We start from the raw sequence: 12,446 nt of genomic DNA on the forward strand, positions 1-12,446 counted from the left end.
CAAGTAGATCAACGAGAATATAATTCAGTCCAAAAATGCAGACCCAGTTATATTTGGAAATTTAGTGTATGATAAAGGTGACATTTCAAACCAGTGAAAGAATGATGGTATTGGGCAGGAGGCTATTATTTTGGGGATAAAATGCTTAGAATTAATTTTTTCATCATATACATAAAACATTCCAGGTGGATTAAAGTTCTGAAAGGAAATACTACTGATCTAGCCTCCCAGTTTTATTATCCACCTCATCCTCATTTTAAAAAGTGTTTAAGAAGGCACCTATTTTTATTACCATTGGCTTGGCAGGACTTTGCTTCGTAGTGATATACTTTATCAGTGGGCTAGTGTCTGGAAAGTCTTTCATTTTCACATATTTCTACTGATGTTACTAGGTAATTTTCTGACATTCAGCTGTCTTTGGGAACTCAGTTTGGAGGCTGCTTTTGCTTGGAGAATTTAATATCACCCTGACTTTTGGTAGTACCGCTTTTTCTGACACAAGAGCATCCCTCTAGTCCTATTTGACACTTTATTAGGAGGTTGATGAAGTCCCTTTATAATTAAGTTAATTTGAATGACTTAAAATCCACATAAATCTAAGTGGATTTTTTAAATGCCCTGTAGTTTAAATAACTTGAAATAATAGAAGAGGAAACATAAAAGTGGATATTTGAAACTTAGATTCCAATACAGAGAATATCTGGAAGTAAATACACATGTTACCTAAATCCCAGTCAGGAATTACATGTTCTCATTTTATTCATATGTGAATCATATCTAACTGAGATGCAGAAATGCCATGAAATTTTTTAAGTTGCATCAGAATATGTTATTTTTCTTTCTTATCTTTACAGAACATAAAGATAATTCTTGTCGTAATAGGTCTTGATTAAGAGAATCTGCAATAAGTATAGGAAATGCATACCATCCTGTATGACATATCAGTAAATTTACATGTTAGTCCCCTTTAGGGACTAAGATGGCACTGGCTTCATGGATGTGGGAACCAACTCAGTCTCATTGGGCCCCACACAAAGAAGGGGCCCATGCTTGGGATTTAATGCTTTGCGATTGCTGTCTAAAATCTTTAATGATTTTTATTTCTGAGTTTGTGTTTTGTAAGTGAAGTCTGTGGGAAAATGGAGCCTGGGCCTATCTGTGGTCCTGCCTCCTACATCTCCCCACCTTCCTGGGTGTGTTTCTTGGCCACCTGCTCCCCAAGTTGTGGTGCTATTGGCTAAGCCAGCAACTGCTGAGGCAGCAGTGAGACCCTGAGTGTGGGGAGGATGGAGGTTGGGTGCATTTGCAGGGCAGAGCACCTATGTGCCTAGGAGGATGTGCTCTCAACCTGTGAGTGTCCCTACGCCCAAAGGAATAAGATATTAAGTAACAAGACCATGGAAGACAGGAAACTGTTGCGGTTTTTTTCCTGCTTTTAGGACAAGGAACCCCACATTTTCATGTTGCCACTGGTTCCATTAACTCTATGGAACTACCTCTGACTATTTTAGTCATTCACACAGCTGTTCCATTTCAGATCCTCAGAGACATTTCCTAATCAATCTATAGTAGTGGTCACCAACTTTTTCTGTAAAAGACCAGAGAATAAAGTAGTTCAGTCTTTGTGGGTCATAATGTCTCTGTTGTTAACTACTTGACTCTGTTATGATAGTGTGAAAATAGCCATAGACCACATGTAAATGAATGGATATGTATCTTTTCCAGTCAAACTTCATTTATGGACACTGAAATTTGAGCTCGATATAATTTTCACCTGTCACTAATGTTATTTTTAGACTTTTTTAACCATTAAAAAATGTAAAAACCATCCCTAGCTCACAGGCTTTACCAAAATAAAAGCCTCGATTTGACCCATGATCTGTATAGTTTGCTGACTCTGGTTAAGTAAATATATGTGGGAGCAAGTCCTTTGGAAAGTAGAGAGATATGAGTATTGGTCCACAGGAGAGGGAGATGTTTTCGAGGAGTAGCCACAGTGAACACAGTACCACTCATTGAAACTTGAAACGTGGCAACTTTTATTTGTAATTTCAGTGAATTTGTGAAAACACTTTCTTGTACTATATGGCTTAGCAAGATCCCATCAGGATTGTTAGGAAAATGGAATTATTAAAATCAACGTTTGAGCGAATATTTTAGAGTAATCTTCTTTAATCTCCATTTTTAATACTGTTACCATCTAATTATTCTTTTTTCCCATTGCTGTTATTTCATTTCTCCATGTAGATACCTTTTTTTAAATCCCACCTCTGTTCTTTGTGCTTTGAGGCACCACCCACTTGTCTCTAGATGAACACATGAACCTTCCTTCTTATCTAAGGCATTCTGCTAACTACTTATGTAATCTTGAGTAAATCCTTTAACCTCTCTAAGCCACTGCATTGTGCTATTTAGGGTAAAGTAATGCTAGCTGCCACAACAGACAAACTCAGAATCTCAGCAGTTTAACATAAAGGAGTTTCGCTTCAACTTCTCATAATGCCCAGTACGGTTGAATGACCTTCCTTTGTCTTACTACTACATCTTCTAGAGAGTAAGAGAGGCATAGAGACTGACTGTCATTTGGTCAGGATTAGTTACAAGCCCCCAGCCTATGGTTGGGCCACAGATATGGCCATAGACCATAGTTTGCTGATCCTTTTCTTAAAGTATTGCTAACATATAATAATTCTCATTCTTCATCATCTCAGATACTCAGCTTTGGGCAGTAACTCCCCTATCAATGTTCCTGGCTAATAATAAATTTGCTTCTGAAGAAGCAAGTGAGAACGTAGATAGGTGATCACTGATCCTTGGTTTCTTCTGTTTGGAATTTCTATTAGCCTGTCTTTCTTCCTCTAGTTATTTTATTTGAAGGCCGTTACAGTAAGATCATAGCACTCTGCTCAAAGAAATAGAAGGAAATATGTAGATTTGCATAACTATGTATTAAACAGTTTATACTGACTCCCAGTAGCATACGAGCATACATCTTTTATACTTCTGGTATGGGAATGTATACATTTCTATTTTTCAGAAAAACAAAACAAAAACCTTATCTTCTGGCATCTACCCAAGCAAAAATCTGTGAGTCAACTTAGACTCCTTCCTTAAAAATCAACCTTCAGATTCAATCAGATACCAAGACCTAAAGAGCTAACCTTATTAGCTCTCGATTGGAACTCTTTAACATATTCCTAATTAGTCTCCCTTCCCTTAATCCAGCCCTGACCAATCCATTCTTTAAACTGCTGAAATGAGTTTATTAAAATACATATCCAATAATGAAATCCTCTTGCTTGGAAATCATTCTGTGATTCCTTAAAACATTTAGGTTAAAGACAAACTCCTTAACATGGCATTAGAATGTTTTATGATTTGGACCCTGCAATTTGGAATATCTCGTGGCTTGAGACCACCACTACCTCACATTCTCTGCCCCATAGCCATTATGAACTATTTGTGGTTTGTACTTTTCTTCTCGCCATCCTTTTTTGTCTGCCTACCATCTCTGCTTCACTGAGATTCAACTCAGCCATAAATCATTGCTTGTGAAAGCCTTTCCTGATCTCCTCCCTAAAGTAGAGACTCACTTTTCATATTTTATGCCTCCACTTATCATAGCCCTTTTCACTGTACAGTATTGCCCTAATGCATAATACCTGGGTTGCTTGTTTCTTCCTTCATGTACCATCCCTTCTCCCACTTCAAGTCTATAATAACCTGGAGAACAGGGGCAATGTCTTATTAGTCTTATTCCTATCACACTGCTTTCAAGGTATCTGCAATTTACTATACCCTAAGCAAATATTTTTAGAATGAATTACACAACAGGAAAATAGCCTGTTTGCTTTCATGATTGCATGACAAATTGTGATTCCAATATAATTAGAGCTTTGGGTAGTCAAGTTCAGAAATGGGTTTAAGAAATAGAAATAAAGGAGTCATCTGTATCAATTAGCTCGATCTTTATAAAGTTTATGAAAAAGAACATTATACAAACTTGGTCCACTGCTTATATATGAGGTGAAGCAAAATCATAATACGATAAAACAAAGTGAAGATTATGGACATACCTGTGTTTCCATTGGAAACAGTGTCATATTTCATGTCTTTTAATTACTGTTACATAGTCTAGTATAAAGAACATGAATGTGAAATTGAGATTTAGTAGCCCCAAGCACAGACATTTCATGAGAAACTAAGCCTGACATTGCACCTCGATCTTTCATACTTCAAAATCAACTGAGTCCTATGTGGGGACTAATTTGAATTCTACTACTGAGTTGATGTGTCATAATAATAAATGATTTGCCTGTATAACAGTGCCTATAAGTCTCTTTCATAAAAATATTGTAATGGTTAAATAATAAAGCATGTTGTGATAATTTACACTCTTTACATTAAAAAAAAACAGTAAAGGGGCCACCTTGGTGGCTCAGCAGTTTAGTGCCACCTTCAGCCCAGGGCATGATCCTGGAGCCCTGGGATTAAGTCCCATGTCGGGCACTCTTCATGGAGCCTGCTTCTCCCTCTGCCTGTGTCTCTACATCTCTCTCTCTCTCTCTCTCTCTCTCTCTGTCTCTCATGAATAAATAAATAAAATCTTTAAAAAATAAATAAAAATTAAAAAAAAACAGTAAAACAGAGACCTTTTCAATATCATTGTCTATTTTAGATTATAGACTAAATGATATCTACTTAAAAAAAACATGATGAGCTGGAAGAGAGAGAGTAACTTGAATATTTTGCAGGATGATAATCTATAGAGTACAGTGGTTAAGTTAACAAGTGTTTGAGGACAGTGAAAATTTTAGTAAACCAAAAGTTTATTGTACTTTGGGGATAGTAAAGTGCAGTACATTTTATAATAAAGAAATTGCAGTTAATCTCTTGTTAATATTATAGGAGATTGTTACTATTTCAGCAATATGAGTAAGAATAAAAAGTAAGAAAATTTGGATTGATTCTTAGAAAATGCACACAATTCTGAGAGCCGAGAAGACTGTACTTTTAAAGGACAATGTTAGAAGAAAAGCGTATATAATTAAAACTATGAGGAAAAAAAAACCCCAGAAAACTGCTATATGGAACATCCATTACTGGTGAAGAGTATAAGTTATATCTGTTATTACTCATGATTTAACTTTTATGTTTAAATTGGTTTTTCTTGCTATTTGGGGATTAATTAAAATCCTTAAAAAAGGAAATCAAAGTTCACAAAAAATACCAAGTAGATTCTTAAGTCCTGGTAAATGTTCTATATAACTTTATTTAATTCTGATGGTCAAATTCCAGCATGGGGACAATATCTAATGCTATCAATTTCTTGGACTATATAGGAAACACAAAACAGAACTGCCTTCACTATGCTTCAATGTTGTAAGAGCTATTTTATTATTAGATTCTATATCCTCAGGATCTGGCAAATGCCATATGCTTAATAAACATTAGTTAAATGAAAGGTGACTTAAATTTGCAACTTTCCAAAGTGATTATTAAGAGAAATTCTGTGTACTATATTTGTACAGCCTTCTGGGGAAATCTAACAAAAAGCCTAAGTTATGTTATTCACTATGCCAAAATATTTATTTCATTAAATATTTTCATTATCTAATTCATCAAGGGATTATTTTGCATCTTTCTGGAAAGCACAATATATTTTAAGTATAAAAACCAGATAGTTTAACTGATAAAATTATCACTTAGATTAAATCAGTTGGAAGATTGGGCTGAAGATGAACATGATCATATTAATACTCTCATCATACTCATTTATTTTAGCCTAAACAACGAACATCTATTGTGTCTTCTCTGGATTTTCACCGAATGAATCACAACCAAGAATATTTCGAAATCAACACATCTGCAGGATGTGCAAGCTTTACTTCCAGCCCTCCTGTTAGTCCACCCACCTCTTCTGTGGGAACCACAGAAGTCAAGAACGAGGGAACTGGCCATACAGGTAAAGCAGTTTCAATTTATGAAGCTATATTTTTGAACTTTTAAACCTAAAGCCTTAATAAGGTGGAGGGATTAAGAGGAATCTTCATATAAATTTGCATTGTTTTTTGTTCATCTACAGGTATAGCAATGTAGGGCACTACTATTTTTGTCAGAGAGTTGATATAATATTCTTTTTGGATACATTTTTTTTTCTTTTTGGATACATTAATGGCCTTTCAGGTGTTACATATGAATTATGATGATTTATGATGATGATTTAATGCTCTTATGGTAGTGAAATAACAAGAGACCCAGAAATGCTTTTCTTCCACTATTTACCCGTCTCCACACAGTGGTATCAACTCATCAATATGCAACTTTATTAATAGCTGCTTTGAGGCTACAGAACCGGTATCAATCTGGTAAGACTGAGTTGGGTGGTGTAGCCTAAGTGGACTTTCAATCTACTCAAGCCAAGGTGATTTTGGAGAGGAGAAGCTGTGAAGAAATGGTGCTGGGGGTAAAGGGAAGATTAAGGAAAGTAACCACACCCACTAGTAACATGGACCTGGTTCCACCCAATCAGATTTGCAATGTTTCTTTGGGGGTAAGAAGCTAAATAACTAGTATGGCCAAATGACAGAAATAAAAGAATTTACATTAATTTAAAGTAAGTGAACTATTCTACTACTTTGTTTTAAAGAGATATAATTTTAAAGTCCACTAGAAATGATTATGAATTTTAGAATCATAAGGTATCATTTATATGGGTATTCCATGTAACCTTTATTCAAAATGAGTGTTGGGGCAGCCCTGGTGGCTCAGCGGTTTAGCGCCGCCTTTAGTCCAGAACATGATCCTGGAGACCCAGGATCAAGTCCCACATCAGGCTCCTTGCATGGAGCCTACTTCTTCCTCTGCCTGTATCTCTGCCTCTGTCTCTCTCTCTGTGTCTCTCATGAATAAATAAATAAAATCTTAAAAAAAATGAGTGTGTTGTGTGACTATATAAATGTAGGCACCATACTTAAGTCCTTTACTCTGACTGTACTTTTAAGAGCACTGATAGAAATGTTCCAAAAATATAGCAAGAAAATTACTTCCCCCTAGGAAAACTAAGATTTTTTAAATAATGATTAAGGGAAATAGTGACATAGATATTCTATGGAAGCTATTATCTAATCTTTTCATGGCAACCAGAGTGATATTTATAACGTATAAATTAAAGTATATCACTATCATGCTTAAAATCAGTGGCTTCTCACTGAACTCTGAATAAAATCCAACTCTTCACGAAGGCCAATGAAGCTCAATATAGCCTAACTCTGACCAGCTCTGTAATCGAAACTTGAGCACTCATCTTGGTCCACACTGGCCTTCTTTTCTAGGCATTCTAGTCCTAGGCTTTTGTACTTTGGTTTCTGCCGTGTAGAATCTTTATCTTCAAGTTTTCATGTGGCTGAATGTTATTTGGGTTTTGACTCAAATACACTTTCTCATAGAAGCCTGCCCATATCACCTTATCTTGATTAAGCCCCTCAATATAATAACAATTACAATAATAAAGATGCAAAAAGAATAATCATAATAATATTAATAACCAATAAGTTTTAAGCAAAAACTTTAACACCATACATCATATACTGTTCAAGACATTTTATGTATATTAACTCATTTAAATCTCATAACTGATATATGAATTAGATGTTATTATTTGTAGACAAGGAAACATAGAAAGAGGATAAACTATATTTCAACATTGCTCTTGTCACTTCTGTCAAATTATCCTTTTTCCTTTTTCCATATCCTTATTTACTATGTAAAGTTGCACTGTTCACTTGTTTAGTTATTTATTATCTTCTCTCATCTTTCTGAAATTGTAAGCTAGAATGATTCCTGACACATTGTAGACACCAAAGTCAGGCTACCTAAATTTGTTTACTAACTGTGGGACTATACGTTACCTAGCTAGCTGAGATTTAACCTCTTTATAAAGCTATTGTTTTCTTAGATATAGAATTAAACTAACAATTAATTATATTAACTCACCCTATTTTATGGTAATGCATATAATTAGCACTGTGTCTGGCACATAGTGTTCAATAAATATTAGTAGCTGTTAGTAGTAGTCACTGTGATATTAATGAAGCCTACCGCTAGTTCATTGAGCATGAGCATTTATATGTCTGCCACGTACCTGAGTCAGTAGGAGAGGAGGGATGGGATGTGACTTGTGAATAAAAATGGACCCCAGAAAAGTTTCTGCATATATAATTATTACTCAGTTAATACTTGAATGACTATTCCTGATTTAAAACTCTAAAATGGGAAGATTGACAAGTATTCTGACACTTGCCTTAGGAAAATATCAGCTCTTTATTTTCATTAGTACACTGTTTTCTTGGATGATTTTAATTTTTGAATATTTTCAACAGTCCTTTGAGGTAGATAGAAAATTTTATTTATTTATATAAAAATTAAGAGTAAAAGATACAATGAGTCTAGCCTCAAATCACTGACCACTAAAGGTAGAGGTTTAAAACACACACATTTTACTGCTGTCAGGAATTTGATGGCAGTGTCCAGACATGTGAAGAAACTGTAATTTGCCACACATTCCAAAATTGATATTTTCAGATCTGACCTTTGAATAGAACCAAAAATCTGACCTTTTAACAGTTGAAATGGTTTCAAACAGCATGTTACTATGGTTTCCTAATGTAATGTCACTTCCATATTACATCAAAAGTTTTAGGATAGATTGTTACTTAGTAATAGTGTGGAAGGATAATGCTGATTTGTTTTACATTAAAAAATAAAACTTTTAATTTTATAAATAAAACTTTTAAGGTAGACATTTATCAACTTGAGAAGTAGCATTCATTATATTATATGTAGATAATTTATTATACTTTGTACATAAAAACCTGCCCATATGGGACTCCTAGGTGGCTCAGTCAGTTAAGCGACTGACTTGATTTCAGCTCAGGTCATGATCTCAGGGTCGTGAGATAGACCCTGTGTAGGGATCTGTGCTGGGTGTAGAGCCTGCTTAAGATTCTTTCTCCACCCCCCTCTCTCTACACTCCCTCAACCTCTAAAAAAATACATACATACATACATACATACATAGATACCTGCACATATTGGCACTACCACATGGTATACATTGAAAGACAGTGAATTCGAGAGTTAGTTCTGTCACTGATTTGCTGGATATTTTTCATCAAATCACTTATCTTCTCTGATTTCCAATCTGCTCCTCTGAAAAAGGGATATAGTATCTACTTTTTGAGTACTTGTAGTAATAAATGAGCTTATTTATGTGAACACATTTTATAGAATATGGAAACTACTATTCTTTAATATTATCATCAATATTATTTAATATTATTTTTTTCTTTAATATTATCATTAGAAATCTATAGTAATTTTAAGATGGAAATAGCCTAAATATGTACACAGATCTGCACTTGTAGGTATCTGACCTTTTCTTAAATTAAAAATATAATCTAAATTATTAGATAAACCTACAGTTCATTTTGTAAATGATTACATGCACAAAAGAATTAATCTTGACAAAATGTTATTTACAGAACAAAGACTAATATACCCTCAAAAATGAATTGTATACTGTAAAACACATTGAATAAGTGACCGAATGAATTTATTATAACAGAGACATTTCAAAAGTAGCCTGGTTTATAATAAAGCTTCCTACTTGTAAGGCACTGCCTTATATGTTCCAAGTATCAGTTTGTGAAGCATCAAAAATGGTTGTTAAAGTGAAAGAACTGTGGAGTTGGACCCACTGTGGGATGATATGAATAGATTTGCATTTAATTCGAAATATGGTTCCACTATTAAAATTTGAGATAAGATAAAATTGGAGGTGGGGAGATACAATGTCATCAGCTATGAAAAGATGTAAATGGATTTGAGAGACACAATGAAATAACAGGTTATGATAACTGATTGGATGTATGATGGTAAAAGGGAAAAGTTGAAGGAAGCCTCCAAAGTTTCTGGCTTAAACAGATTCATCAAATCATACTGCTATTTCCTGAAGTATGAATATTTGTAAGTAAGAAGGGGGTGCAGATGGATCATGTAGGAACTAATAGGCCATTATAAGGACTTTGGCTTTTTATTCAGGGTGAAATGAGGAAAAAATTCAGGTCATTGAGAAGATGGGTGACTAATGATCTAACTTCTATTTATGAGGATTACTCTGTTTTGTTGAGAATGGATTGAAGAAGGGGAACAGAGTAGAAACAGGAAGGCCAGTTAGGAGGTTATTATTGCGATGCAGTAAAATGAGAGATGAAGTTAGCTCAGATCAAAGGTGAAACAGTGGAGGTATAGAGAAATGGATGGATATTAGACATATCTTTAAGGAAGATCCAATAGGATTTCATGGTGGAGTGGATGTAGTGTATGAGAAAAGAAATAAGGAAAACAGCAAGATTTTTGTCTTGAACAACTATCAGAATGGATTTACTATGATCTGACATGTGAGAGGTTGTCAAAAGAGCAGGTTTGGTGAGCAGGAAGAAATACCAAGAGTTCATTTAAAGTTTGAGAAGCCTACTTGGTATGTGAATAGATGTGTTGAGTAGCAGCAGAAGGTCCAGTCTAAAGATATAAATGTGAACATCATTATTATACAGATGATATGGAGTGGGTATAGATAGAGAACCAAAAACTGAGCTCAATGAAAGAGGGGATAAAAGGCAACATTAGCAAAGAAGATTGAGAAGGAATAACCTGTTAAGTAGGAGGAAACCTTCTGGTGAGTGTTGTGTTCTGAAGTCAGATGAAAAAAAAAGTTATTAAGAAGAAAAGTGTGATCAACTTTGCCAAATGTAGCTAACAAGTTGAGTAGGAAGAGGACTGAGTCAGAATTGCCTAGTGGGCATAACAATGTGGAAGTTACTGCTGTCCTTGAAAGAGGAATTTAGCTGAAATTCATGGGGCAAAAACCTAACATAATGGGTTTAAAAGAGGAGAGGACTTAAAACAAATAAAAACTACCTTTTCAAGAAATTTCTTCCAAGGAGAATTATAAAAGTGCAGTGAAGGTGGAGAAAGAGAGAATGGGTTCTATTAGCCAAGAAGAGAGGTCAGCTTTAGACAAGACCATGAGAAATAGGCAAGAAAGATGTTTCCAGTGTGGATACAAATGCTAGAAAGGGATCCATGTGGGGAGAATCTGAGAAATATCTATTCTGATAATTTCTATTTTCTCTGTTAAGGAGAAAGCAGCAGCATTAGTTGAGATGAAGGAGGGAGGAGGAGATTTGGAGACTGAGGAAAGAGAAGATGGAATGAGAGTTGTTTAGGAGAAAGAAACAGTGATTGGAAGAGGGAGATATAATATAATTGCTTGGTGGCATTAAGACCCCATTTGAAGTTCATATTCATGGACTTAAAGTTAGATTAGCCCATATGGTTCTGTCTTTTTCTGCAGCTCAGTTCAGTTGAGGGAACACAAGTGCATAGTTTTCAGAGAGTTGAATTTCAGAATGTGTTTTTGTCAAATGGGTATATTGAAGAGCAGGGAAATATGAATGCAAGAGAATGAGAGTAATGTTTGACCATAAAATTCAAGATGGAGAAGGAGGAAAAGAGGACAACAAGGGAACAAGTAACATTGAAAAATCAAAAGGATCATTGGATTGGGGATTCCAGTAGGATCAAAGAATTGCTGGAGTCAAGGTACTAAAGTGGGCTAGGTAGTTCAGACCAGGAACAATTATAATTATTGATAATTACAGAATCTTAGATCTGTATGAAGATAAGTGGCTGAGTTAGTCTCTCCCTCCATAAAATAGCTTTACATGCTGTGGTTAAATCAGTGCAATTTTTTTAGAAGAAACATTTGATATAAAAAACCATGTTTATTTCTATATTGATCTCCATTCATATTTATTTTTTTTTTCTTTCCATAACCATTTATTGGTACCAGTTTGTGCCTGATACTGTTGAGAGGCTGAAAATATAGTAGTGAAAAAAATGGACAAAGTCCCACTTAAAATGTTTTAGGAATTATAGCAAGATTCAGAAACACCCAGTGCTCATCCCGTCAAGTGTACCCCTCAGTGCCCGTCACCCATTCACCCCCAACCCCCGCCCTCCTCCCCCTCCACCACCCCTAGTTCATTTCCCAGAGTTAGAAGTCTTTATGTTCTGTCTCCCTTTCTGATGTTTCTCACACATTTCTTCTCCCTTCCCTTATATTCCCTTTCACTATTATTCATATTCCCCAAATGAATGAGAACATACACTGTTTGTCCTTCTCCGGTTACTGTGGCCAAGTTCAAAAAGGGTGTTGCCTGAGTTCTCCTCTGGGATTTTGATGGAATCTTGTCTCACATTTAGATCTTTCATCTATTTTGAGTTTATCTTTGTGTATGGTGCAAGAGAGTGGTCCAGTTTCATTCTTCTGCATGTGGATGTCCAATTTTCCCAGCACCATTTATTGAAGAGAGTGTCTTTCT

The 12,446-nt window shown here is 35.2% G+C and overlaps 1 protein-coding gene across 8 annotated transcripts in view; it reads left to right on the forward strand.

The window, feature by feature from the left end:
* ANKS1B (ankyrin repeat and sterile alpha motif domain containing 1B) overlaps positions 1 to 12,446 on the forward strand; it is a 1,038,970-nt gene that overhangs the window by 447,584 nt on the left and 578,940 nt on the right. For all 8 annotated transcript variants that reach the window (XM_055336281.1, XM_055336283.1, XM_055336282.1 and 5 more), the window contains exon 12: positions 5,785 to 5,965. In XM_055336281.1, coding sequence (XP_055192256.1) covers positions 5,785 to 5,965 — 181 coding nt within the window. The remainder of the gene's footprint in view (positions 1 to 5,784; positions 5,966 to 12,446) is intronic.

Source organism: Nyctereutes procyonoides, unplaced genomic scaffold, assembly GCF_905146905.1.
Source record: "Nyctereutes procyonoides isolate TBG_1078 unplaced genomic scaffold, NYPRO_anot_genome, whole genome shotgun sequence".
Lineage (NCBI taxonomy): Eukaryota > Metazoa > Chordata > Mammalia > Carnivora > Canidae > Nyctereutes > Nyctereutes procyonoides.